Genomic DNA, 26993 nt, shown 5'->3' on the forward strand with positions numbered 1-26993 from the left:
TCAACATGTACTACCAACAACAAATTTGTTCAAAACATGGTGTGCTGTAAATATTTTGCACAAGAAAGTTGCTTGGAAGATTATTACAATTATTACAAGTCCTGCAGACTGCTGCTAGCAGGCTGTTGAGTCTTAAAATTAGCTCCAATAGGAATACACCCTTCTATTCAATATTTCATGAAGGCCAGCAACTCTCCATTCCCTCCCAAAGAAATTGAAAATTGAAAGTGAAACTCTGAAGAATACGAAACGAGTCAACCATCTCTAGGTGGAATTTCTCTTTGCATAACTTGGAAAATTACCGTGGTTATATTAACGAATAACTTTTCTTTTTAAGATTTCAGAGCCAAAGCCTGTGTATTCTTGTTACCATGCAACTTTAAAGCAGCTGCTCATATAAATCACATGCTTATGCTCAAAAATTAAAAAGCACTGCACTCAGAACATGTAAATTATAGATAGATACCTACCAGACTATGTTTGCATTTCTATATCATACATCATACAGTACCGGCTCCTTGTTTGAGACCAAAGGCATTGCAGTCCCCCCCCCCCCACATACACACACACTTATGTTGTCCAGGGACTCATGAAAAGACCATTTTGCTTTAATAATTTTACGTTGTTTATGTAGCTTGTCTATGTATATGTATACAGCAGACACAGAGGCAGCTGTGAGGCAAGGCTGAGATTTACAGCCATGGTTAATTTCAACAGTGAGCTGCCGCAACACGTTGGAGATATCAATATTCTGATGGTGACGAGCCAGGAGGGAGGTGGGGATGGGGGCTGTGGGTGGGTAGAGGCACACAAGCACAGTGTACAAGGCAGAGAGCAAGTGAGTGTGTGTGAGAGTGAGGGAGGGAAAGGGAAAAGAGAGAGTGAGCGAGAGAGAGAGAGAGAAACTGTGCTTATGATCGACGCCAGGCTGCCACCACTCTGTAGCAGAGAGTGGCTGCAACAAAGAGCACAGAATAACATCAGCGGCTCTCCGCTCTGCTATTTTCTCTTCCCCTGCGTCTCTGGTAGGAGACGAGGGCTCCGTGCACTGTGCTGCAGAGGCTATGCTGAGGCTGATCTGGCCACGCGAGCGAGCAGGGTCTCTCTGGCTGCCATCAACAAGTTAGGGTTTAAGGACCCCCAGTCATGAAGGGGGAAGCTTGATCTTCAATTAACCAATTGAGCTGACGACATTGCAGTGGAAAGAAAACGGAGGGAGTGAAAAGGAAGGAGGGGAGGGGGGTCTCGACGCCGAGGTCGTTTGGGATGCAACTGATCAACTTCGAAAATTAAGGATTCCTTGGAGAAGGAAAAAAAAAAGATGTATTCTTTTCTTTAATCTTGGATTAAAGAGGACAAAAAGGACAGAAAGGAATAACAACATCTTGGGACATGGAATTTAGGATTTCATTTCAGTTGGGAGGGCTCAGTATTGCTTTATTTCAGAAGAGCCTGATTCCTTTTGTATTTACTCAAAAGGGTTTTTTCCCACTGGATCTTTGTTCCATCTGGCTGCTCCAAGAGTCTGCGGAAAAGGACAGTTGAATGCAGCCTCCGATGTGCACAAAAGAATGGGTAAGTTACCCTCTTTATTTGGCAGGTCTGGACATGAATAGGGAATAAGAGAGTGAGGGAGGGAGGCTGAAGACTAAAAGGCTATTGAGACATCTATTTTGTTCAATTGTCCATGATGTTACCCTCGCCAACACCCAAGTTAAGAATTTCTGAATTCATAATAGAAAGCGCATAACCTCTAAACTGACTGAATTGATTACGTGATCATACTGTAGATATTCATCAAATAAACTATGATAAACTCAGAAAAGGTTTAATGCATGACAAATATGAAAACGGTAGGCAATGACTGGAATGACAGCAACCCGCAGAACATCAAATGCAATGACATGTGATTGAACACAATAAGCTGGTCAAACTACATCGTTTTAGCTTTTAATTGAACATAGGTGCATATTTAACTGTGACCTTTCAATTATACATGTTAATACAAAATATATATATATTCATATATTATACACATGGTTATGACGCATGAGAAGTTGTAAATGGGATACAAGTCATATAAAAGGTGTGTTTATGAGGGAGGGGGTGAGAGTGACTGACTGAAAGAAAGCAATTGCTCATAAATAGAAAACCAAAAAACAAGCCACGCATCAGCAATAAGTGTTCTGCAGAGATTAGCTTTCCCGCCCCACAGTTAATTTTCTTATCTTTGAACCCACTCAGGTTTCCATTCAAGGTGGCCATTGGTGGGAAGTGCACCAGTGGCACTGTGTCTGTGTGTGATCAGCATGCTGCTGATGTGTCTGCTGCCTCCTGCGTCGTGCACAACCTGCCCTCAGAAATGCCGCTGTGAGGACCTGCAGTTCTACTGCGACACGCAGGGGCTCCAGGCACCCCCAGATGGAGTGGACAAGGGGGCCCTAGGGCTGTCTCTACGCCACAACAGCATCACCGAACTAAGCCCAGACCAATTCTATGGCTTCAGCCAGCTCACCTGGCTCCATCTGGACCACAACCAGATTACTACAGTGCAAGAGGATGCTTTTCAAGGGCTCTACAAGCTGAAGGACCTCAACCTGAGCTCTAATCGCATCACCAAGCTGCCGAACACAACCTTCATCCACCTCATTAATCTCCAGATCCTGGACCTGTCCTTCAATCAGATGACTGCGTTGGAACCAGAACTGTTCCATGGACTAAGGAAGCTCCAGATTCTCCACTTGCGCTCTAATTCACTTCGCACCACCCCCGTTCGGGCTTTTTGGGACTGTCGCAGCCTGGAGTACCTGGGCTTGAGCAACAATCGCCTCCGGAGCCTGGCACGGAATGGCTTTGCTGGGCTCATTAAGCTCAGAGAGCTCCATTTGGAGCACAATCAGCTAACCAAGATCAACTTGGCCCATTTCCCACGCTTGGTCACCCTCCAGTTTCTATATCTGCAGTGGAATAAGATCAGCAATCTGACATGTGGCATGGAGTGGACCTGGACCACACTAGAGAAGCTGGACCTAACAGGGAACGAGATTCGTGTCCTGACGGCTGATGTGTTTGAAACGCTGCCAAACATAAAGATTCTGCTGTTGGATAACAACAAGTTGACCAGCCTGGATGCCCAGGTCATGGATATGTGGCAGTCTCTGGGCACCGTGGGGCTTTCTAGCAACCTCTGGGAATGTACCAAACGGATCTGTTCTCTGGCCACTTGGCTGAGCACCTTCAAGGGTCGGTGGGAACATTCCATTCTTTGCCACAGTCCTGAATATGCCCAGGGCGAGGAGATACTGGATGCCGTTTACGGATTCCAGCTTTGCCAGAATTTTTCTGCGCCAGCTGTACAGACCGCTGTCACGACCACGGACGCTACGACGACCGCAGAGGTCACCAGCTCCCTGTTTGGAATTATGACCCCAACGCAGGACTATGCAGAGGATTTTGGGAGCTTTACTACAGTCACCACCATCACAACGTCGACGACTCAAACCCCACATGCTGCTCCGACAGCGACTACCACCTCACTTGAAGAGGCAGCTGTCACAGATGACTTTTCTGAGACGGACAATACCGTTCTCACACACAGAGTCATCATGGGAACTATGGCTCTGCTCTTTTCCTTCTTTCTCATCATTTTCATTGTGTACATTTCACGGAGGTGTTGCCCTCCCACTCTGCGCCGGATACGCCACTGCTCGGCTATTCAGAACCGCAGACAGCTGAGGACCCAGCAGCGGCAGCCTATGGCAGACCTGGCTACACAGGTACCATATAATGAGTACGAGCCCAGCCATGAGGAAGGGGCACTCGTCATCATCAACGGCTATGGGCAGTGCAAGTGTCAGCAACTGCCTTATAAAGAGTGTGAAGTATGAACTCCTATTTATTCCTAGAGCTTATGGTTTGCCATTTGACCATTTCAGATGATACAGGGTTTCTTTTTGATTTTTTTTCCAGTTTATATAAAAATCATAATTTCTACAAGTGAGCTTCACGGATATATGAGAGCTGTTGAATGCTGACAGACTGATGGGAGGATTTGACAGTTGAGGGACGATGTAGAGATATTCACAAATTTATTTTTCTATGAATGCAAGGTTGTTCTTATCAGGCAGGGGCAATCATTTTGAATGGGTAAAATTGTAAACTGTGAGATTTGTCACATTGTCACTATATTCTGCAGCACAGAGTAAATATTTATCAAAAATGTCCTCTGCTAAAGGAACATTAATTATTAGTGGAGAAATCCGATTAAAATGTATGTCTTGTTTCCTGTTAAAAAGTAAACAAGCAAGTATCTGATGAAGTTTATAAGATGCACCATAGACACTGTAGCCCAATCACAATCACTTTGGACAAATTGGATATTATATCAAATATTTTGTTTTAAGATGTTTTGAGAGTAATATAAACTTGAATATCACACACGATCTGAACTACAAGTGAAAATAAAGAAAATCCTCTCCTGATGAGAGCAGGGCCCTGAAGTTCTGTTCACTAAACACCCACCATGATTTGATTTAATTAGGCCAACCACTTTCCATCAAATTAATAACCCAAGTACTGTTCATGTATGGTTGATGTCCAGTATACCACAATGTCTGGATGTCTTCCTCACCTGAGACTTAAGATAAATTTAAACCAACTTTCAGCACTGTCACACATGATGACCAGTGCGGGGTTTCCTCAGCTCTGAATTGCCATACACACTGTGACAGTATATTTATGACAGGTCAACTTAGTAAGCACTGTTAACTTACTCACAACCTGTCAACATACAACAACCAAGGTAAGAAACATATGTAAGTGAGAAGGCACTGACTAAATGGATAATGAAAAGCTAAGACAGTTTTGATCTAAAAATAAACCTTTCCCAGGAGCCCAGGCCTGGAGCAGCCTCTTTACTGCATAGACTCTAATCAGGTCTGACAGGCTCAAGATTGAACCAATTAAGGCCAGGCAAAAAGAATCTGATATTCTGTCACCCACACCATTGATCCAGCAAGATTTAGCTTCGCCAGCCGCTCAGAAATAGTTCTAGCAGAAACATCCTCCACAGCGGGCAAGAGCATCTACCTTTGTTTCACAATCTCATTCTTGTCAGAGAGGCATCAAGTTGACATATGCCTTTGGTGGAAAAGGACAGTCCGACGGATTGGGAGCATCAGCAGTGTAAAGTTAAACTGTGGAGGCTCCCCCAGGGAGCAAATGCGCTCCTGTGATAAGCAAACAGGGAGGCTGGGTCAGACACATTTGTATGCAGCAGGGAGAGGATGTGCATTAGCATCAGACTAAAGCCGCCGCTGCAGCTCCGCAGTTCTTTGTGTTCGGTTGGGGCGGTGGGGGCAGGGTGAAAGGGAGAGGAAACGAGGGGAATTGATGGGACGATGGAGAGGGGCAGCCGTGGGGTAATGTCCTGGCTTATAGAAGCCAATGAGCGTCCTTCCGGCCAATTAATGGTATTCCATAAGGCCAAGGCAGGCAGGGAGGGGAGAAAGGAATGACAAATATTGACAGGCAGAACCGTGGGCTTGAAATGCAGAGACTTAAACATCAAATTGACAAAGTAGCAACAACACTCATTTCACTACTTGCCAGCAGATACATTAAGGTAATACAACTGAAAACTATAATAATAATAATAATAATAATAATAATAAAGAGTAAAGGTAAAATCACTGAGTGGAGCATTTGGAATGTGGCACGATTCTGATAAGAGTGTAGAGTTTGCTTACATTTTATGAAACAGTGAGCACTGCCAAGTCATCTACAAGAACGGAGACTGCTGGGATCTGCCTGACTACACAAAATTAGGATGCATCGCATAGACTGGTCTCTTGGAGAGTGTGTGCTCTAAGTATCTTCTGTAGTATCATCTGTGGTGAACATTTTTCTTTATGGAAATTCTGCGTGATTTCAATTTGAAAGCAAACATCTATTGTATTGTTAATCGTTAATGCATCTCACTACATATTCCCAAAAATGACAACTTCCACGCTAACCAGTCTGAAGGGTACTGGCAAACCTCTGTGGAATGACATCAGACAAGGCTTTAAAAAGGGGGGTAAATGTAGAGGACTGGTGTAGCTATTCAAAGTGTAGCAGTTCAGTTGCAGTCGAAGCGTTCAACCACACTATGAAAACATGTTTCAGTGTAAATCCAAAGCAGCAGTTCTACATCTTGTTTGAATTCAAGAACAAAAAATATGCTATTAATCGACCGTGTCCAAGGCCAAGCACTTTCACATCGTCTGCCATTTTGTTTTCCTACAGCTTTGCACAGTTTTTACTATTGCCCTTCCAAACTGTCTTGCATGTTCAGTCAAAAACTGATTTGAAATTTTATTAATGTCATTCAGAAAACATTGTGGAGATGCCTCGTTCCTGAAAATGGCAAGAATGGGGATGTATGTGGAATTTCGTTTTCTTTTTTTCTAAATCGTTCTGTCAATCATTTGACATCTCACTGTTTAAGATAAGGCTTGTACTAAGTGACTGAGAAATCCACACAATTTGTAGAAATATGCATCCCTTTGCACTCCGGCTTTTTGTCCACTGTTTTTGGTTCCTCTTGTCATACTTTAGCCCTGCTCCCCACCCTGCCTAACAATAAAAAAAAGATTACAAAAAAAAAGATTGACAAAGAGAATCCTTTCTCTTACCCAACTTCTTTGTGCAAAATGAATGCTTTTCTCTTCCCTGTTCCTTTTGTATTGTAATATGTACAATTTCATATCTGTATAGTGGCTAAGATGTGGCAAAATGGAAAAAAAATATCTTTTCCCCCCTTAAAACATATATTTTTTAAATAAAATGGTTACACTATATTGGGTGTTTATTAACTGATGGATGCTCCTGCCTCTGTTTGGTCCTTTGAATCATTGCCAATTATGTAAACAAAGTAATTGTTAATTGGTTACTTGATGAACCGAACTTCTGGTGAACTTGATACTGATAAGATATGTATCCATTAACTCATGACCTTATACTTCAAATGTTGATGATAATAGGTTTATGGAGTACTGAGGAATTAAGGGGATTAATTGCTTGTTTCACTTCTAATTGTAATGTCAACAGAGTGAATACTAATCATAAGGGGCAAGCCTATTTAATTATCTGGTACAACCTGTTCTCTTGGTTTACCCAACACTGTTTTTAATTGAAAATTAAAGGTTCTACATTCTCTCAGCTTCACCAATACCTAGTCTAAAGCAGGGACACTCGTTAAGCGTCAGCAATATAATTCCATAAACTGCACAAACCAAATGTTTTGGGGATGCCTATTTAGAGTAAATAATTCATTATGAATTCAGCTCTGGCACTTTCCTGGCTTCATAAACCAATATTATATACTGCCTCAATAATTCCCATCAAATGTTGGGACATTTCTGAGAGCCCCAAGGGTCCATTGGTGTTGCTGGAACAAGATGAATACAAAATGATTGACAGTAGTTTAAAATTATCTAAATTCTAAACCACTGACTCACAATTTAAACAAAACAGAAATAAGAATTACATCGCACTCCTTTCAAAATGTGCATACAACACTGCCCCAATTTGAATACAGAGGTTTGTAAAATCCCTCTGTAAAATGTCCATGCAGCACCAGCAAAACTGAACTGCTAACATACAATTGGCATTCTGCTCACACGACAAACAGTTTTGCCATTTCTTCCAAATCCACACTAGTCCAAAGAGGACAATTGTGTAGGCTCTACAGCTGCCTTTAACTACCTAAAGACCATCTATTCTACTGTATTACTATCACCCATCTAACCCGACACTTAGACTTCATGCTAAATGTTTCATTTCCATGCCCTGGCAAAGACCTTCAGGTTGAATCGTGATTTCAGACCAACTGGTGCATTCCTCTCTTCTATTTGCTTTAATGTTTAATCTAAGTCACTGGCCGAGTCTTAAATAGGACTACACAAAACATTACTGGTGTGGGACTTGCAACAAGATAAAGCATTTGTTGAAGGGACATTTATCACCGAACCACATACAGATCAACTAGGGCAACAGTGCCAGCAAAATGGTCAGAAGTGACCTAAAGTAATAGACAACAGATAACAGATGTACTGCCTGTGGGGTTTTATCAAGGAGAGGAGGGAGAAAAATACTGAAAAAAGGATTGGTGTGAAAGGACTAAGATTTATGGAGTTGCAACCACTTGCCAGACCAATGGCTTCTTGAACTCCTACTCCCCTGGCTACCACCAAGTCTGGGACATGCTAACCTAACCTGTACATCCAAACTATCATGTTAACAGGATGTGGAATTTCTGGTTAATAAACAAATATGTCAATGCAGATAATTTACATGCTTTGCCTATTTGTCAAAAAGATCAGCGAAAGTGCACACAGAAATGTACAGTTGCTCCTAAAAAAGTTAATTCTTATTGACGTTCTGAATCAAGGAAAGATGCTAAAACGTGAATAAATAACTTAGGTAGGAGCTGTAGTGTGTGGCCTCTGTTTTCTTGTTCTCATTTTCTTAAGACAACCAGATCTAAAATAAATAATAAAAATTGCATGTGGACATATAAAGAGAAACGGTACCACTTTCTCTGCCATAATTTCTAATGAAACTGTAAAATTATAGTTATCGTGAAGTCAATTACTAAACAAAACCTGTCTGACATATCCTGAGTGGTGTTGAGTGTTCATTTAGCTTCCAATATAAATGTAGTTGTAATGTTAGGGAAAGATGAAAGTCTTTTTCTTTCCCTGTTGTGTTTGATTTAATGGTCTGAGACTCTGGGGTAACGTTAGAGCAGAAGCATTCTTCCCAAGAGCTCAAATAAATCAAGCTGAATAAAAAGTAGTGTCTGTTGCTTTCAGTAGCTGGCCAAAGGTAGACCGTAGACGTCTCATCTTTGATCAAAGATGTTGACAAATGCTACAATGGCTGGTGTTGCACTTACAAGACAATTTGAAATAAGGTTTGTTAGAAGTGATACCTTAATTTTTTTTTTGTACACCCTTTTTGCTTTATTAGTGAGAACCATGAGTGTGAGTCATACTCTCAAAGGAAATCTGCGAAAGAGTGAATGTGGTTCAACTGCGGAACAAGGATGCTGGAATTTTTCGAAAGCTATCAAACTGTGCACCAAATTAACCCTCTTATGGCCACCCTAATTAACAGTGGATTGTGCCTTCTACCTGCACTATTCATATGTTTCATCATTTTAATGCCAATAGAAAAATCCGTGACATACACACTATATCTCATTTTGACACGGTAATCCTATAGTATTAGACACTGAGTCCTGATGGTGGCGGTAACTTCACCATTATGCCGATTTTGACCGAATAGAGGGAATCTGGCGATGTCATTTCCTGTCCACGTGATCACAACATCCGCTAGCTAGTGTTACACAATCAGATGTCCGGGATGCTAAGCTATCATCGTTTATTTTAATAACGAAGTCAAATTAAGCTCTAATCAAGACCCAAATATCGCATTTTACGCAGCGATGCACATAAAGACCGCACCCGTGCGTGTGGGAGGGTGCACGCGAGTTTCGGCCGGTTTTAGGTAGATTACATCGGCCGTTAGCCAAACAAGCTAAAGGTTGCTACATTTTGCTACATTAAGCCCCCGATTATAGGGTATTAAACGATTACATAATTTACGTCAAGGATTTTTTGATTCATTACGTCAATAGCGTCAAGGGCCATAAGGGGGATATCTCTTATATACTGCCCACAAGGAAACAGCATTGAGGTACATTCAGAATAATCTTCATTAGCCATCTTGAGTTTGTCTGACAAAGCAATTCATTATCCTACTGCTTTAGCTGAAAACTACCTATAAATGTGCTTCCTTATTTCTTCTGGCAGTTTCACTTCCATGATGCATTATACTGAATGGCTAAATCAATGAGCTATCAGGAATTCTCACAAAGAGACTGCTAATTTAGTCCATTAGGAGACAACACATTTGCGGTACTGTAACGCCACTAAATTATTTAAATTCTATAATGTAATTAAAACTTGCAAATCCTCACAAAGCTGTCAAATCTCAGAGTGCAATACTATTAATGGCATGTGCATTGCTAAGACTACTACTTTGTACCATTTTCAACCAAAGCAAGAGGTTATTTGAGGTTTCAATTACAGTGGAGGTGGTCATAAAATTGGGGAACTGCTGTATAAGCTAAACGGCATGTTGCGAAATTATCAAGGAAGGCCGACTCCACTCTGCTGCCAACCAACAATGCAAGGCTGTCTTAATTCTCACCTACATTACAAACTGGATGCGATCCAGGGGAAGTGATGCAGTCCCAATGCATAGCCCATAATATACTGTAGGAAAATTGAGCTGAATGATCGGAACACACATATCAAAGTTGGGAGGAAACCCGATTAAAAACCTCTAACCTTTAGATAGACAAGTTTCCCGAGAAGTAAGATCTATCTGGAGGCAATTTATGTGGAGCTGTCTGCAGTAATAAGGCAGAGGCACAGAGTATGCAATAAATCTGAGCTCACACCACTGCCCACCGGTAAGGAACAGGCCCATTTAATTTTTGAGGGGAGTAAGTTCCTCCCATGTCCAGATTTGAGGGTTTGTGTAAACAAACACAAAATTGTTTTGATACCATTTCCTACGGTGTGCTACATTGTGTTGCGTTGTTAGCCCTGTTCCAGTGTAACACTTTTTTGGATAATGGTTAGTTTTCAATGTTGCAACACTTTGACCATATCAGGCAGCCCTAGTCTGTACACTCGATACATACTGAACTAGGTCCCAGGAAACCTGAAGGGTTCAAGGAATCAGAGACCAAGTAAGCCTCAGGTGTTCATTATGAGGCCACCTATAAATGTAGAAAAAGTTTAATAGAAACGACATTCGTCTAGGATCTCATCAAATACCTTCCACTTGTATTTACTACCCAAAACCTAGTCTTGCGTACTTGCGTAGCCAGACAACTATACCACAATCTCCGAATGCTATATAGTCTGGAACTACACTTCCGGAAATCTGAGTAAGGAAGCTGCCATTTTCGTTCACAAAAATATTTTTCAGACTGTATGATGGAAGCATTTGTAAATTGCGAGAGGCAACAGTCTGGCAACGTAAGACTACCCAAAACCTTAAAAATAAATGTCTCATCTATAATACTGGACAACCAGAAGTTCTTCAATCATGGCCAAAAGCATAAACTTGGGATGTGCGAACCAGAAGTTCTTTAGCCATGGTAGATAATCAACATCAACTGGGATTAGTGAGGATCAATTGTCTTGGCATAACAGGAATTGCTTCATATTGTATAATCCTGAGTGAGTTTTGGTTAGCAATGACTGACAGACATCCTACTAGAGAGAAACAAAAGGCAATGTTGAAATTGTGTGTCTGTGTGTGAGTGCGTGTGTGTGTGCGCGTGTGTGTGCGCGTGTGTGTTCCACCTAATTCGAGAACCATTTGCCCCACCGACTTCAAATTTGACACACATTCCACACCATGACAAGGAGTGCAGTGCGGCAGTGGCCGGCCTTGAGTCGGTGGGATACACCGTTGTCCTAGCCTGGCTCTAGCCCTGAATCGCTAGCCACGCCCATTAAGAAAGTATGTGCTGGCGATTCAGGTCTGGTGACTCCTTACGACTTGTCGTTCGAAAATCCGATCGCAGCAGCTGATTGGCCATCAGCCCCCTCACTCGACAACGTCAAACAAACATGGCTGCCCCCACTGCGGTGACTCACGACTGTATCAATCTGGCTATTTAATCGACGTACGATATAGTTTCTTTACAGACTGAGTATCAGGCTACCGTTGTCCAGAACACCAGAAAAGGCTCAGTGGTCAGGCTCTGCCAGTGGACCTAAGGAGCCCAAGTCCCCTCACCTGTAGAATTCCAAGCCTCTGCCTCAGCCAATTGATTGCCAAGGCAACCCCACACCTGCCATTTGATTACTTAACCAGTCCACTATTCAGTCGGTTTGCACTCTCCAAACACAGACATGTACAGAGATCTCCATATGAGACTCGAACAGACGATTAAAACGGATGCTATGACAACAGGTATTGCATACTAGGTTCCCAACTTGCATCGTTCCCAAGTAGGCCAGTGGCCGACGGGCACAGATCTAGTTGATAAAGTTAAAAAATACTTGGTGAATCTTGTTGCTATTAATTCTTTCTATGCCAACTACAAGAATTATCAGAGTTTCCCTCTACACCAATTATATGGCAACTACGACAATTCTCGGAGATAAAGCTTTATATCAAATATGAAACGGTTTAGCTGAAAATCTACTTTTAACACTGGCCCGGTTGCCAGGCAACGCCTTGCATCTCATAGAGTCCCATTTAACTGACAATTAAGTTATAAAACCTATATGACAAGACCTGGAGTCCGAGTGCATTATCGTACTTATACCATTATGGTATAATCATCATGATCAGATATACCATGGCCTCTTGTGTACCAACAAGAATGTGACCTCTTGTGTACAAGAATGTAACCAACACCCATTTGCTTTCTGTATTCCTCTCAATATTGGAAAGAGCTCAATCAGCTTAACGATGATTCCTTCATGAGGTGAAATATTTGTAGTGTTCGTCATTATTAAAGTATTCAAGCATGCAAACTAAGCACACACTCTGATGTGCTGAACTCCAGAGGCGTATAATGCTAAAATCCATTTAAAGTGGGAAAAAAATAAAGTATATGGGACAAGTAAGTCATTAGCCTCGGAAACCCAGACGTTTCTATTTCCAGGGAGAGAAAAAAAAGTCTGGGACCGAGTCCACTTCAATTCGGCATAGAGTAGCGCAAACGTCGATCACTCTCTGCTGATTTCTGATCGTCTGCACCTTTGTTAAATTGACGCGCACACACACACACACACACACACACACACACACACCCTCCTCTGTCTCTCTCTCTCCCCGTCGCTCTAATTAATTAGTCTCATGTCGCGCAGCTGCGTCTAGATTCTCCCGGCGGATCCTGCCGGGAGCTGCCTATGCCATAGAAAGCATAGGTGGACCCCAGGCTAGTAAGTCATTGACTTGCATTAGGAACTAACTAGGTTATGGAGTCACGGACGGTGACATGAGACGTCTGGCCTCCCTCAGGGTGATGAGTATATAGAACTAGGCTTGCAGTCAGCATAATGTTTTAATATTTTTAAAATTGGTTTTAAATTACCAACATTGAAAACTGGGGGAAAGACGTCAATATATTCCCAGGGCACTCAATATGTTCCTGAACTTCTACGAATATAATGTGATGAAAAGTGAAATGCTTTTCCAATAACAGACCTTGCTTGCTTTTAAGAAATTAAATTCAGAATTAATTTTCTTAAAATGCAAACAAACACTCAAGGCACACTTGAGCTAATTCCAAGAAGTCTGCACTGTTTACATGTCCAGCTGAGTATCACAACAGCTTATTACAAGTTTCATAAATTCATATGGGTGATTTTGCAAAACACATCCCAGGCTTGTACAAGGATACCAGTGAAGAATCCTGATGTGTGGATGACGTCCAAAAGACTGACAACAGAAGCCAAGGACTTGTCCATCAGGCATTTACTCTGTGTCAATCAGGTATTTACTCTTTGTCCATCAGGTATTTACTCCTCCTGAGCAGGGGAGGAGTGTGTGCCAAGTTTGACAGATGGCATCCATCTTCCACTGAGCCATTTGTTGCAAGCGTCAACTCGGCACCAGCAGCAATACCTCGCTAGTCGCTAACCGCTGAGGAGCACTTAATAATGTTAATATCTGTCATAATAATGGCATGGCAGCCATTTCTAGAACGTTAGCCTCTGCAATTTTCCAAAAACAATAGCATTTCCACCCGATTAGCTTATTCTACTAGAGTTCTCAACAGGCCCAAAAATTAAGCCCCGGCCCTACCTGGGCCCTCATCAAGCCCTGTACCCCCCCCATGCCAAAGCGCCAGCGCTCGCCCAGCAGTCTGCTGTCAACAAGGTTGTGACCTCGCCCTTTAGGGCGAGGTCCCTTCTCGCCCTCAGGGCATCTTACTGGTAAGTCATAATTTCAGTCATCATATTACATGCATATTGCATGGTGTAGCTAGCCAGCACCACCAGGACTTATAAACCAGACAAAGAAATGTACTCATGCCAGTCTCAGATAAATCAATGACAGCACTATGCATGATGATGTGATTCATGTAGAATTCCAGTTGGTCTTTTAATTCATCAAATTGATCTGCGGACATTCTTCTGAAACCTATTCTGTATCACACCCACTGACCATTTCTGTATCATACCCATTAACAATTATAGATGTGTAAAAGTGTCCAAAATGAAAATCAATTAATGTGTGACCGCAGGTCGCATTTACTATGAATTTGTGCATTTCCCTTCAGTCTGTTTGGTTGGTTGGTCACCACAGGTGACATCACGTGACATCAGGGATGGAGATCCCTGATGAGATCCCTGAGCGCCAGCGCTCGCCCAAAAAGTCTACTGTCACCCAGGCGGATATGTTGATCTGACCCCCCATTCCAAAGCGCCAGCGCTCGCCCAGCAGTCTGCTGTCACCCAGGCGGATATGTTGATCTGACCCCCCATTCCAAAGCGCCAGCGCTCGCCCAGCAGTCTGCTGTCACCCAGGCGGATTTGTGCACGTGACCTTGTCCTTTAGGGTGAGGTCGCTTCTTTTTCTTCTTTTTAACAAAACGAGTAGTGCATTACCGCTATAGCTCACCACATACTGACACTACTCTAGCAACTAGGGCTGCAACAATGGCGCTCACTGCCTAACACACAACTTTTTAATATTGATTCGGTTTGAGATCGCTGATCGCCACCGTCTGTTTAGCTCTCCGTTGCTAAGCAATGCTAAGCTATGGCCCGTCAGTAAAATGTCCACTGCCAAGCTTACTGAAATCGTAATATCCTTTAATCTCGGATTCTTTTCCCAGATTAAGGTTTTTGATTTGAACGGCGATGTTCACAGCTCATTACAAAAGCATTGCTGCCTTGCGATTACAATCTAAACGTTTCAGGTGACTTATAGAGAGATCGCGGCTAATATTAACGTCGCCAATTTTGCTTCCCGTTCAAAAGGTCGTGAATTTTGGGGTCTTCAAAAGAAAATATCCAGCAGGGAAGGGACAACAGACTTATTATAATGGCTCGCATCAAAAGTATTAAAATCAATTATCAATGTTTATTAGTTTATAATCCAGATCTCTCGATGGACAGCTTATCACTCCAAGTCATTATTCTCTTTCTGAATGGCAAAACTCAAACATGGAGGTCATACGTGGTCAGACATCATATAAACTGGTTCCCTGCTGGAGCCTCCACAATATAGGCAGTTTTTCCTGTCATTCACACAGCAATGCAATTCAAACTAAAGTACTACAAAATTGCAGGATGAATTAAGTCTATATTACACAACTTGAATCATATTGTAGACAACAGGAGTATTTACTCACAAAATGAGTGTTATGCATTATGTTTTTATGTGGGGACTGCAGATGATAATTTGCATGTTTGCTAAATCCGGTGTATTGCATTTATGTAATGTCTATTAATATGCATTGTCCTGTCTAAATAAACAAATAAAGTAAAGCAAAACATTTAATTAGTGTAAGTTATGAAAGTCATAAAATATATGTCAGCAGATAAATCAAAGCAGTTCACAATTCTTATTTTACCACATCCAGGCCTGTTTCCCTTCCATTTTAGCTGATAAACATATTGTTGAAGAGTTAATTTACTTGAGGAAAAGGGTTTCAGAAACGATTAATCTTGGCCTAACCTTGTTTATTTGTAAGGAAACAATTTTGTTATTTTCCAGAATTTTTATTAAATACAATTAGAGGTCCTTGTAGGAGCAGCATTATGTAAATTGTGCTAATTATGTTTCCAAATAGTGTGCAGTCAAATTTCACATCATACTGTTATTATTAGTGGAGCAGAACAGCATGGGGACTCATGATTTGAGTCCTGGTATTATTCTCTATGATTAGCATTGACGATTCAATACCACATTTTGACGGTGTTACACTGTAGTGGCCTGTTATCTGCAGCTAATCTCGCAAACCACTGCACTGGTTTGCGGCAGTGCCAGTAGGCCAAGGAAGTAAATACCTCCCAAAAAAACAATGCTTTATATTATTTTTGAAATATTTCACATTTTAAAATGTAACTTTTATACTGGAAGACGATGTCCTGCTTAGATCTGAGGTCAGACAGATAAAGCAATTTGTGTTTTTTCGGTCCTCGTAAACTACTGGTCCGATTGAATTGACAATGCAGTGACTGCACACTCGGGTCATATGTGACTTGTGACACACAAGCAGTGTTTCAGTCCGTTCAGTTGGACGGTGCCCAAATTATGCCCGGCACAACACAATTAATAAACCTTTTACATTATACTTTTCTTTCCCAATTTAATTTGATTGATCTGACCGAGTCCTCAGCCTTAAATAATGTGAGCCTTATCAGACAGATAAGGCTCAGATACTCCTTAAAACAGAAATGGGATAATGTCTATTAAGTTTCTTTGAGAACATCAGATATAGTCTGCCCAGTGGCTCGCAGGTATCAGGCATGTTAAGCAACTGCTTCATTGCTACTCCGAGTCTTATCTTAAAGCTAACCTAGGTCTTACTATAAATATTTTTTGTCGGACTATTTCTCATTTTTAATAACAGGCAAATTCATTCTAGTCAGGGTTGATTAAATAACTTTACTTTAATATTCCAATTATTACTGCTCTCTAAAAGGCATTGATGTAAAGTATATGATAATTTTATGCCATCCCTGTGACTAAAGCAGAACTGAAATGCTTAAGAAAAAGACTCCATGTATACTCCATCAAACGCTTTTGCGTTTGCTGTATTGTCTGTACTGAACATATTGCACACTGGTTCCAATCAGGAACTGTCCTTGAGGGAGGAATTTACAGATTATTTTGGCTATAGGCCTACATAAAGGACATTTACTTATGTAATTGTAATATTTGTTTAATATAATTCCCATAATGAAACAATCCAACCTTCTAAAGGGAGATAAAAATATGCGTCACAATAATTGCTTGTAGCCAAGGTCAGGGAAAACTGCACATCTGCCGAGGACAAAGACACAAGCGTGCATACCCGTGCGCGCGTGCGCGCATGCGTGCGTGTGTATTTCGTGAACCATGCATAGGTGTCGCCTGCTTCCCCATGAGGTCTCCTCACCAACACATTCATCACAGATCAATTCACAGAGTCCATCTCACCTTGGAAACAAGTAATCCTCTAGCAAAAACCTCTCGCATTCAGAATTAGGTCTTGGCTTAGAAGGCATCCATTTTTGCCAGTGGTAGAATCACATTGTTTAAAATGTAAGAACCAGCTACCCACCACGACAGAGGAACGGGGTTTGAAGCCACCGTGGTGCATCCGGCTTTCTCGAGTCTATACCAGGGGTTCTCAACGTTTTTGGCTGGGGACCCCCGAAAATGCTTTGGCCATGTCTCACGACCCTCACCCCCCCTCCCCACCACCAATACAAATTGACCGCTACAATAACCTTAGAGAAAATACATCATAAATAAATACTGAAACCAGATATAATCAATAAGGAAAGTTTATGTATGAACTATGTGTACTATGTAAACTCTACATTTCCATTTTCGAGGCATTCTGTGGCAAAAAAAGAAAAATGGGTTTTTATTTTGTTTCTTTTTTTGAAAATAATTTGGGGACCCCCCCAAAATAATTATATAAATATAGACCCCCAGGTTGAGAACCCCTGGGCACACATGAATGTGTTCGGGGGAGGGAAGCCAGGCGGGGAAGGTGATATTTGTCACTGCACATAATCCTACGGGCTGGGGCCCCATCTGTCAGCAGGGAGTGTTGGGCAGTATGTCCTTCTAGCAGGTGAGTCAGGATACAACAGCAGTGACAACATACAGAAATGTTTGTGGGGCACATCGAAAGAACCTGCCATGACTGTTTAAGATAAAGGTTTACATTATTCAAGTGACGGTGAAGTATTTGTGAAAGTTAGTCTTTCATTTTCACAAGTCTCACAAAAATGTCAAAGCAACATCCTTGGTTCTTATCCGACTGCATACTGACATGCATCTTAAGCTGGCAGTCAGGTGTAGCCTGGAAACCAGACGAATTTGCCATCGCATAAAAATTGCACCACTCAGTTGTGATTGGATTTAATTCCCTCCAAAGTAGTGAGGGACCAATCAGGAACCAGTATGCAAATATGGGGCAAGTTTATCACCAGAGGCATTTTTTTTTATCCCACCACTTGGAAATGCAGGTTCCACACAGAGATTCCAGACTAATATCTACCCAGTGATATTAGTCTGGCCATGCCAGGCCAAGTCAGGTGCTTATGTAACAGATGTGTAACTTTCTGTTACAGCAATTATTAGAAAGTTATTGTTAAACAGAACATGTTCTGAAATTTCAGACATCAATTGGGGAACCAATGAGCCACGCCTAAAGCAAAGAAATCTACTCACTTTACATCAAGAGACCAGAGGATAACATTTGTACTGAGCACCAGCAACAAGGGATCCACCAAGCGTTAGAAAAAGTGAATAAACTCATGAATGAATAAAAAGCCACTTTCATTTTTCACCAATCAATAGAGAACTCTGCTACCTTCCTTTAAATAAACTTGTCAGAGTTGCTTTATATCCTGACCACACATGCCAACTGTATAGCAATCACTGACCTTCAGACTCATTTTAAGTCAATCTGCTACCCTCAGGTCCCCACATACACATTTATGCAACGCACCCTTGAACTGGGTGAGATGGGGATAAGTAGTGGTACCATCTAAGAGTAAATGACCTTTCAAATTTTACGGCAGACATTTCAACTGCCTGTAGGTATGAGCAAATGTTGTCCACAAAAGCATCATGAATATTTTACCATTACAAGGATTAATTTCAACAGCGAATTGAAGAACACACAGAATGTGACATGGAAGCATCCCAGATGTGGTTTAGCTGCAAACACAGGTCACAGCGCTTCAGCAGATGAAATCAGTTCTTCCCTGGCAATAGCAGACATCAGAGACAAGACTGTATGCAACAGTCCTGAAATTGCATGGTCTTTATCGCTCATCCATGCATTTTAACTACCCTTATTCTACCATATGTGAATAAGAAATGATTCTTCTCGGCTTTAGTAGATGGATTCTCTGGCTGTGTTCCTGGCTGTGTCAGAGCACGAAAATAGCGTTTGGTTGGTTTTCATCACTGTTGTGTCACTGCTGTGCAGCCCAATACACATAAACTCTATATATGATGATTTTGGGTGTGACAGTACAGGGACAGTACAGGGACCCCCTGGGGAGCCCCACACGGTAACTCATGTCTCAACCGTTTCGGACGCGGGGCGGCTCACCGGAACCGGGCCGGCACCCTGGGCTCGTTCCTGTGGGTCTGGAAGTTCTGCGGACCCCTGGGGACCCCACACGGAGTTGCACCACTCACTTCACACAGGTGTGATTTTTTCTTCTTTTTTACACTTTACTTACAAAATGTCATCGCATAGCAAAAATTTGTATTCTGACTTCTACAGTTTTGGGCTAATCTTGTTCCCTGCAGATTCTAATCCTTTCATAAAATAACTTTAGTGGCTTGAACAACTAAACTTACACTTACTATCACAATTAACCTTAAACGTTGCTATCAGTTAGTTCATCTTTCGGCATCTTGGGACTCCCCCAGTTACAAATTACACGTTTTCACTCCCCTTCAAATCGTACACTCAGACCTACCGGTATATGCGATTCTCGCGTGGATAACATAACAGTGGTGCTTGGCAATTGTCCGCAGATATTCCATTATGGTACAGAGGAATCAGATTAGAGATGCTTTCAACATGGACAAAACGTTATCAGCCCATTATCAGAATCCAACCAAAGTTAAGTAAATGTGGGTACATTCGCACTCAGACACTCAATGTGATAGCCACAGTGTAACGTTATATTCAAAGATGTTATGTCCCTGCAAGTTTTAGAATGCAGGAGGATATTCAAAGGCAGAAGGATATGCTTTCGACACCCATGGGCACCTTCTCCCTTGCAGAGTTGCAGCAAAATACACAGGCAGCACAATATATTGCATTTCTGGAAAGGTCATATAAAGTATTTTATAATTATACATACGTGGGGGTGCTAATGCAAATGCACTCTGTGTAAGTTTCAAAATGCATTAACCCAGAGAGAGATAATTCAGTTTGGTGTAACATTAAATCATAAAATCTCACAGAGCACCTGAGCTCCGTTTCCAACACATGCCAGTGTGCCATCACTTACAAGTTGAGCCTCTGTCTTACACAACAGCAATGAGCAACAAATTTGGTCTCAAGATCTGGCAGCAGTTAAAAATAGACTCACTCTCTCTGGGCTGCTGTGAGAGAGGTCTGGGATGTTGGCAGCCTTCCTCAAAAACAATGTACAGCAGCTGAAGGGTACTGCTGATCCGCAGCAACACAGGCTACAGGTGATTCAAACTTCACATCAACTCATTTCCACAGATATGTTTACACTGTAGATTTGACTTGTCAAAACACAGTAACTTCCCATAGGATTATGTACAGTATATACACCGGTAGTGAAAAAAGCCAGGTGTACAGTCATTTGGATTTCATTATTAATGTCTATATTATAACATGGACATTGTCAGTATGGGATGCTATGGATTCATAATGAGAAGACAGAATATATCCGCACACATATACCGGTATATATATTTTTTCCTGAGGGAGACGAAGGCGTGCGTGTGTGCGTGCATACTTTTTTTGTATCATGCACCCCTTGGAATAATTTGGATCCGTGTGCATTGCCCCAGACTGCATATGGATTCATAATGATGAAAATTCATGTACTTCACCGTGTACAATACCTTAAGGCCTGTCAACTTGATTTAAACTGGACCAGTGGCATGATTAAAACAAGGCTGAGCCATATAAATAACTAAGGGATGACATTGGGTGAATTTAGCTAATAAATGTGAAATCTGCACAAACTAGTAGAGGTGTACCGGATGCAAAGCGATTCAATATTAAGATTAAATTAGACTATTTGTCCCAGAAGGATATTTTGTTCCGACAACTGTGTCAATGTCAAGATACGATCAAATGCACACAATGTAATGAATAGTGTGACATGGTTGAGCAAATTATTTATGCTTTCAGTCTGAACACATCTTGAGGTCAAATAGATGAGTCAAAGATCAATTTCCTGTTCTATATCCAACAAACGCTAATGTCTGGACATAAATATCTAGGGATCAACCGATTATCGGCCTGACCGATAAATCTGCACGATATCATGTTTATTAATATCAGGGCAAAAACATTTAAACATACAGTAGTACCATAAAGTACCCGAGTCCTGAGGTAAGACATAAGCTGCACTTTTATCAACTCACTCAATTACGATTCATTTCTACCTCATTCAATCTGACCAAAATAAAATGCAACCTCCATTGTTTCCTCTCCAAAAATAATAAATAACTGTCAAGTGAGCAGAGACCAATATTTTTAACTTGCTTCAATACATCAAAGGGCTCCACTAGTATATGCCAGTCATTCATATAGAGCCAAGTAGCCAACATATCAGAGAAAACAGACGGACCCTTCAAAGCCACCTGCAGCATCAAACAGACTGCCTCATATGTCAACAAAACAAATCACCAGGTTCTTTGCCTATTCTGTTTAGTAGCATGCATTTCTCCCCACTTCAAACAAACAGTGACAAAGCAGGAGGTAGAGGCAGCACATAAATCTCTGTAACAGAGCTCAGCGCCCCATTTCCAGCCACGCATATCGTCAGCAACTCAGTAAATTTCAATAAGGTCAGAACCATTGACAATAACTACCAAGGGCGCCGAAATGCCACACAGGACAAAATGTGTATGGGGTGTGAATATTTATAGCCTATTATCTCCGCCAGGCGGAGATCTTGCATTTACGTGTCCGTGTGTCTGTCCACGGCTTATCTTCCAAAGTACTAGGCTAATCAGCATCATATTACTTGTGCAGACTGCCAGCAGGCCATTGACCTGAAGAAACCTCAATATTTCTTAAATCAGCCGATGGATACGTTATCAGTAAAGCAACCTCCTCCTGATGCCTCCTGCATTATGTGCAAATTCAAAACAGGTCTGTTGAGTGATATTCCACGAGCACTTCCAAACTCCAACATAAAATCACCTACAATGAATTTCTTGACAGGAGGTAGCTCATAACATGTCTACAGTGGATTTTTATGAAACAAATACTTTGCAGATAGAACAGATAATTCAAGCTTCGTACAGCTGCAATGTTGGCGAATTTGACATTGTTTAGTACAATCAGATAGGACTTGTCTATTTACCTGGCAAGATGGGAGCGGTGTGCATAAGGTCAATGACTGACAGAATGTGCACTTTTCCCATGCATTTTCATACAGTCAATGGCATACCACTCAAAAACATTGCCCTTACATATCCCAGACAGGGATGGTTGGGGGAGGCAGAAGCTTGACCACTACCCAGTGTACCTTTCCTGTTCATTCTGTATAATTGCACTTCCTTTGAGATTACATGTTGCCTATAGTGTTAGCCATTGCAGATCCAGGCATGTTGGAATCCAGAATAAACACAATTTAGCCTCAACAGTACCTTTCTCAGTGTAGCGATTCTACAGCGATGTTGACATTGGGATGTTTTGCAGTGAAGGGGGACCAAAGGGTTAAAACCCAAGAGGTTTCAATCTAAATACACCTGCCCCAATGCAATGAAGGTGAGCACTGTGTTATTCAGAGGCACCTGTGCTCTGTTCCACAGAAACCAAATGAATGTTCCCTCTCTCATTCACAGAAGAGCAATGATGCAGGACTAAGAAGAAAGTGTGATGTGGCATTACATTTGCCATGTGTGCACAAAAAGCAATTTTAGGAGAAACGAGTGAGCCTGGACAAACACAGCCCGTTTGACTGCGGGTCGCATTGTATACATAACGTCTTCAGAAGTGGGGGTCGTGGCCACAAGGGACGGCAATTAGAAAGGGGAGGAAAATAAAAAGTAAATAAATATAGGCGAAAAATATAACTGCCCGTTTAACCACTTCCAACTTGCCATCACTAGCATGAACTTGTCCTTATCAAGAATTATCAAAAACAGCTGAAATGGCCAATGTTCAAACTCATAACACGTTGCACTGGGATGCATTGAGTTTGTAGATCCCCTATTATTTGTTAAGCCATTTCACAATGGGAGCTTCATATGGAGTCCACACACTGGATGGTGACTTGCTCCCAGTCAGTTTATTTACATTTCAATCCGCATTTATGGTCTTTATCATTCTGATTAAGACCATAAATGCAGGGATGAAGTCACTTTCCGGTATGCTGAATCCTATTTTTTCCACCCACCCATTCTAGTGGATATGCTTTCCTTTTATTAGTATTTGGAGGTCCTTGGTATGGAAAGGTTTGGTCTACTCATCACCGATGTCAGGCCCCTGTGCATCACAAACCAAGCCATAGAAAAGATAATATTCAGATGCAGAACACTTCAAGTTTCAATAATAGGATTTTTTTAATTTGTCAAATAAAAATCACACCCGTGTGAACTGAGTGGTGTAAGGTTTTATATAGCATGATCAGCTGTGGTCTGACGTTTGGCTAGGTAGGGTCGTCTTCTGATGTGATGATTTGTGACCATGAAGTTGATTCAGCTGGAGTTTTTGTCCGATGTGAGGTATTATATAAGGTAAGGTATTATATAGCCTGATCAGCTCTGATCTGACGTAATGAAATCACACCTGGATGTGATTTCACAACTGGCTTTTTTTGTGCAGAGAAAATGACCACGGTTGCTACGGTCATCCAGTTCACCCGGGTGTGATTTAATTACGTCAGAAATTATTTTGAACATAGCAACCATGCTCATTTTTTTCTGCACACAAAAGCCAGTTGTAGGAGTGGTTTACACCACTCAAAAATAGCTGAGCTAATTCAGCTACTTTCGCCATCTGGCACATGAGAAGTATGTAGGATTAGTGTCTGTGTGCGTAGCGCGCATGTCCAATCCCACAAATATTTGTGATTGGGAACCATTGGAAATGTTATCAGACATCCTGTGACTGACAGACGAGTGTTTTATGGAGGTTGTAAATACATGGAAATCCTCAGGGACAATAAATCTTCTCCTTGATACATTGTGTGTTGAGTAATTTGTTTTGTCATGCATTTAGATGAGATTACAACTAGATAAATTGAAGTGCTCACTCTGGATTTGCATTAGGCATCTCCCCTTTGAACCCCCCTCCACTTCACACAACCGGCAGGAAAGAAGGAACCAATGGCTAAAATCTATTTTGAGCCATTTTTTACAGTTCCCTACCCTGCCCAGAGACCTGGTATAGGCTATAATCCCTCCCTCTGGACATTGAGAGCTCAGTAGCAAGTATTATATTTTTATAGAGTAGGTGAAGAGCAACTCAATCAGAACGCAATGTCAAGAGCCCATCAGCGTCCACTTCAATAAGAAGCGGTCTCTACCACGTTAACTTGGAGCAAATCATCTTTCATTGGCTGTCTAACGCGTTAGCTGAGCGACAAACCATGTGGGAGTTTTCAGGTCTGCAATGAAGGTAGATTACCCGCTCAAGTTATAAACACTACCATTGAGGCAACCGTATGAGCGTAGAGGGACAAGGATGAAATAGAACCGTCTGTCAGTTAGTGTACATGCCTGAGGCAGAATACAGAGTCAGCAGAGGGGAGAGAGTAAAGCCTGATTTATACTTTATGTGTGAATGTCGCACACTGAAAATAACCAATCTACAGGCTCACAATGCATTGCAATGTGACACATTGTGAGCTTGTAGATCTGCTATTTTTAGAGGGCATGCAACCATGTATGAAGCAGCAAACTGTGGAGAGAGCAGGACGCAAGAGGGAGAGAAGAGATGGAAAGACAAGGAACAACATAGACTAAAAAGAGTGTAGATCCATAGGGGAGAGAGGCTGGAGCATGTGAGAAAGGGGCAGAGAGATCACAGTGGGAAGCCCACCATTGAAAAATAGGAATAGAGCTAGGAAAACTACTGCCTAGTGCAGGGGTGTGCACTGTACATCATTAGCATTATGTTTTAAATATGGACCCAATGCAGACTGTTTCACCATTACATCATCAAGGTTCAACAATAGAGTACATACCAATGGAATATATTGTGGTGATTCATGTACTTCATTAACGGAGAAGATCTCCAGTTTTTGAATCAGTTCATACAACCTTAAGCCATCAGTACAGACAGTACAATCCCATATTCCCATTATAGAAGTTATTAATAATGTGTCTACTATAAAGTTTGTCTTTGTGTGAAAGCCTAATGTAGACAACAACATTACCATTCCTGACAAGACAGTAGCATCCCATTATAGAAGTTATTATTAATGTGTCTACTACAAACTTTGAGTGCATTGTTGGCCTTACAAGCTCCAGTGCCACTGGCAAAAATGTTAACTACCCACACGCCCCACTATATGTCCCCCTAAATTGTTCTCTGAATGAGGTGGCTGTCAGCCACGTCCGTTCGCTGCTGACAGCTAATGTATGACGTCAAGTTTAAGACATTTAAATGTCAGTGGCTTAATGCGTCAAAGCATCTCAGCATCAGCCTTTCTTGTGTAACAAAACACAGACAGATGTTGGTAACTTCTATACATTATTAATAAAATGTGTCAGAAGAGGTTTGACTCAACATGTGCCATGTGAAACTGTCACGACAATATGGAATAATTAAGGTCACGCCATGTGTCAGTGCTGGGGCAAACACTGAGTGCACCCCCATGACTGGCTGACTAGGCCATCTTGTCTCACGGGATTACTGTCATAATACAGTACCACAGCACTCTTTCCAATGTCTCAGAGTGGAAAAGGGAGACAACTGTATCACCAATTATTTGGCGTGTCCGCAACAATGTGACATAATTTGCTATAAATCTGAACCTTCGTTACCTTCAGGACTAACCTAACATGCCAGTCACACACTCCTTACAATTCCATGCTGCGCCTTGCATTATGCTAAGCAGTCAAATCAATCAATGAGCCATGTGTGCCAACTCAGTGTCATGGGAATAGCCCCATATCGTAATAAAAGACCTATTAAAATGACTTTGGTTGCCATTCAGCAGAGACTAGGGATGGAGCCCGAAAATCGGATCCATTACAAACCCGGTTCGGCATTTATCGAGACCCGAGTATCAATAAGCTTATGGCTTGTCGAGGCTGTTATCGGGTATAGCCGCAGCAGCCGACGTCATGGGGCCGCTCGCTATATAATAAGGGGCAGGCGCGTAGCGTGGATTAAATGATTGACGGGGGGTGGTAGCACATCTTGATAGGTGTGAACGGTTTTAAGATAGCCTACTTTGGCAGCCCTTGTGCATGCAAATTGCTGTTAGTAGCAAACTACAGCATGTAAGCCACCTTTGTTCCAAATTGTCCCCCCATTAACTGCTGTAACGCAATGAAATGTGCATGCACAAGGGCTGCCAAAGTAGACTATCTTTTGTTATTTTTCTTGTTTTCTCGCCCCCTCTCTAGACTGGGCAAGCTCTAAACTGACTGGGCCACGGTGGTAAGGGGGCCGAGACACGACAGGTGCTTGCGTCATGGTTGCGCCGTGGAAGTATGGTGGAACAGGTGAAAAAGTTAGGTTACATTTTTAAAAAGACAAGAGGGGAGCTAAATGCAATAATGTAGCACAGTTGTTAACTTAATTAGTAGCCTTCAAGCACGAAAGGGAACATTTCGACAATCCATACTAGGCATCTGTCAATAATGCATTGCATTAAACCCAAATGCGATACCTTTGCATTTGCATGTCTGCACCGAGTCGAAACACAGGAGCCGTTAGCTGCTGCAGTGGAACAACCGTCCTCTTCCACCCAAGACATGTGGTGCTTGCTGCCCAGCAACACTCCATTGCCATAACATAATCCAATATATAATACGTTTGGGGA

The 26993-nt window shown here is 41.8% G+C and overlaps 2 protein-coding genes across 2 annotated transcripts in view; one reads left to right on the forward strand and one right to left on the reverse strand.

The window, feature by feature from the left end:
• Positions 1–26993, reverse strand: part of ctnna1 (catenin (cadherin-associated protein), alpha 1) — a 122541-nt gene that overhangs the window by 56108 nt on the left and 39440 nt on the right. The gene's annotated exons all lie outside the window — the stretch shown is intronic.
• lrrtm2 (leucine rich repeat transmembrane neuronal 2) lies at positions 1524–3887 on the forward strand (the record flags this gene model as incomplete). The annotated part of the gene is made up of 2 exons (XM_079508065.1): positions 1524–1575; positions 2245–3887. Exons 1-2 carry the CDS (start codon positions 1572–1574, stop codon positions 3885–3887), a joined length of 1647 nt encoding a protein of 548 aa, XP_079364191.1. The 5' UTR covers positions 1524–1571.

Source organism: Electrona antarctica (assembly GCF_951216825.1).
Source record: "Electrona antarctica genome assembly, chromosome: 1".
NCBI classification, from domain to species: Eukaryota; Metazoa; Chordata; class Actinopteri; order Myctophiformes; family Myctophidae; genus Electrona; species Electrona antarctica.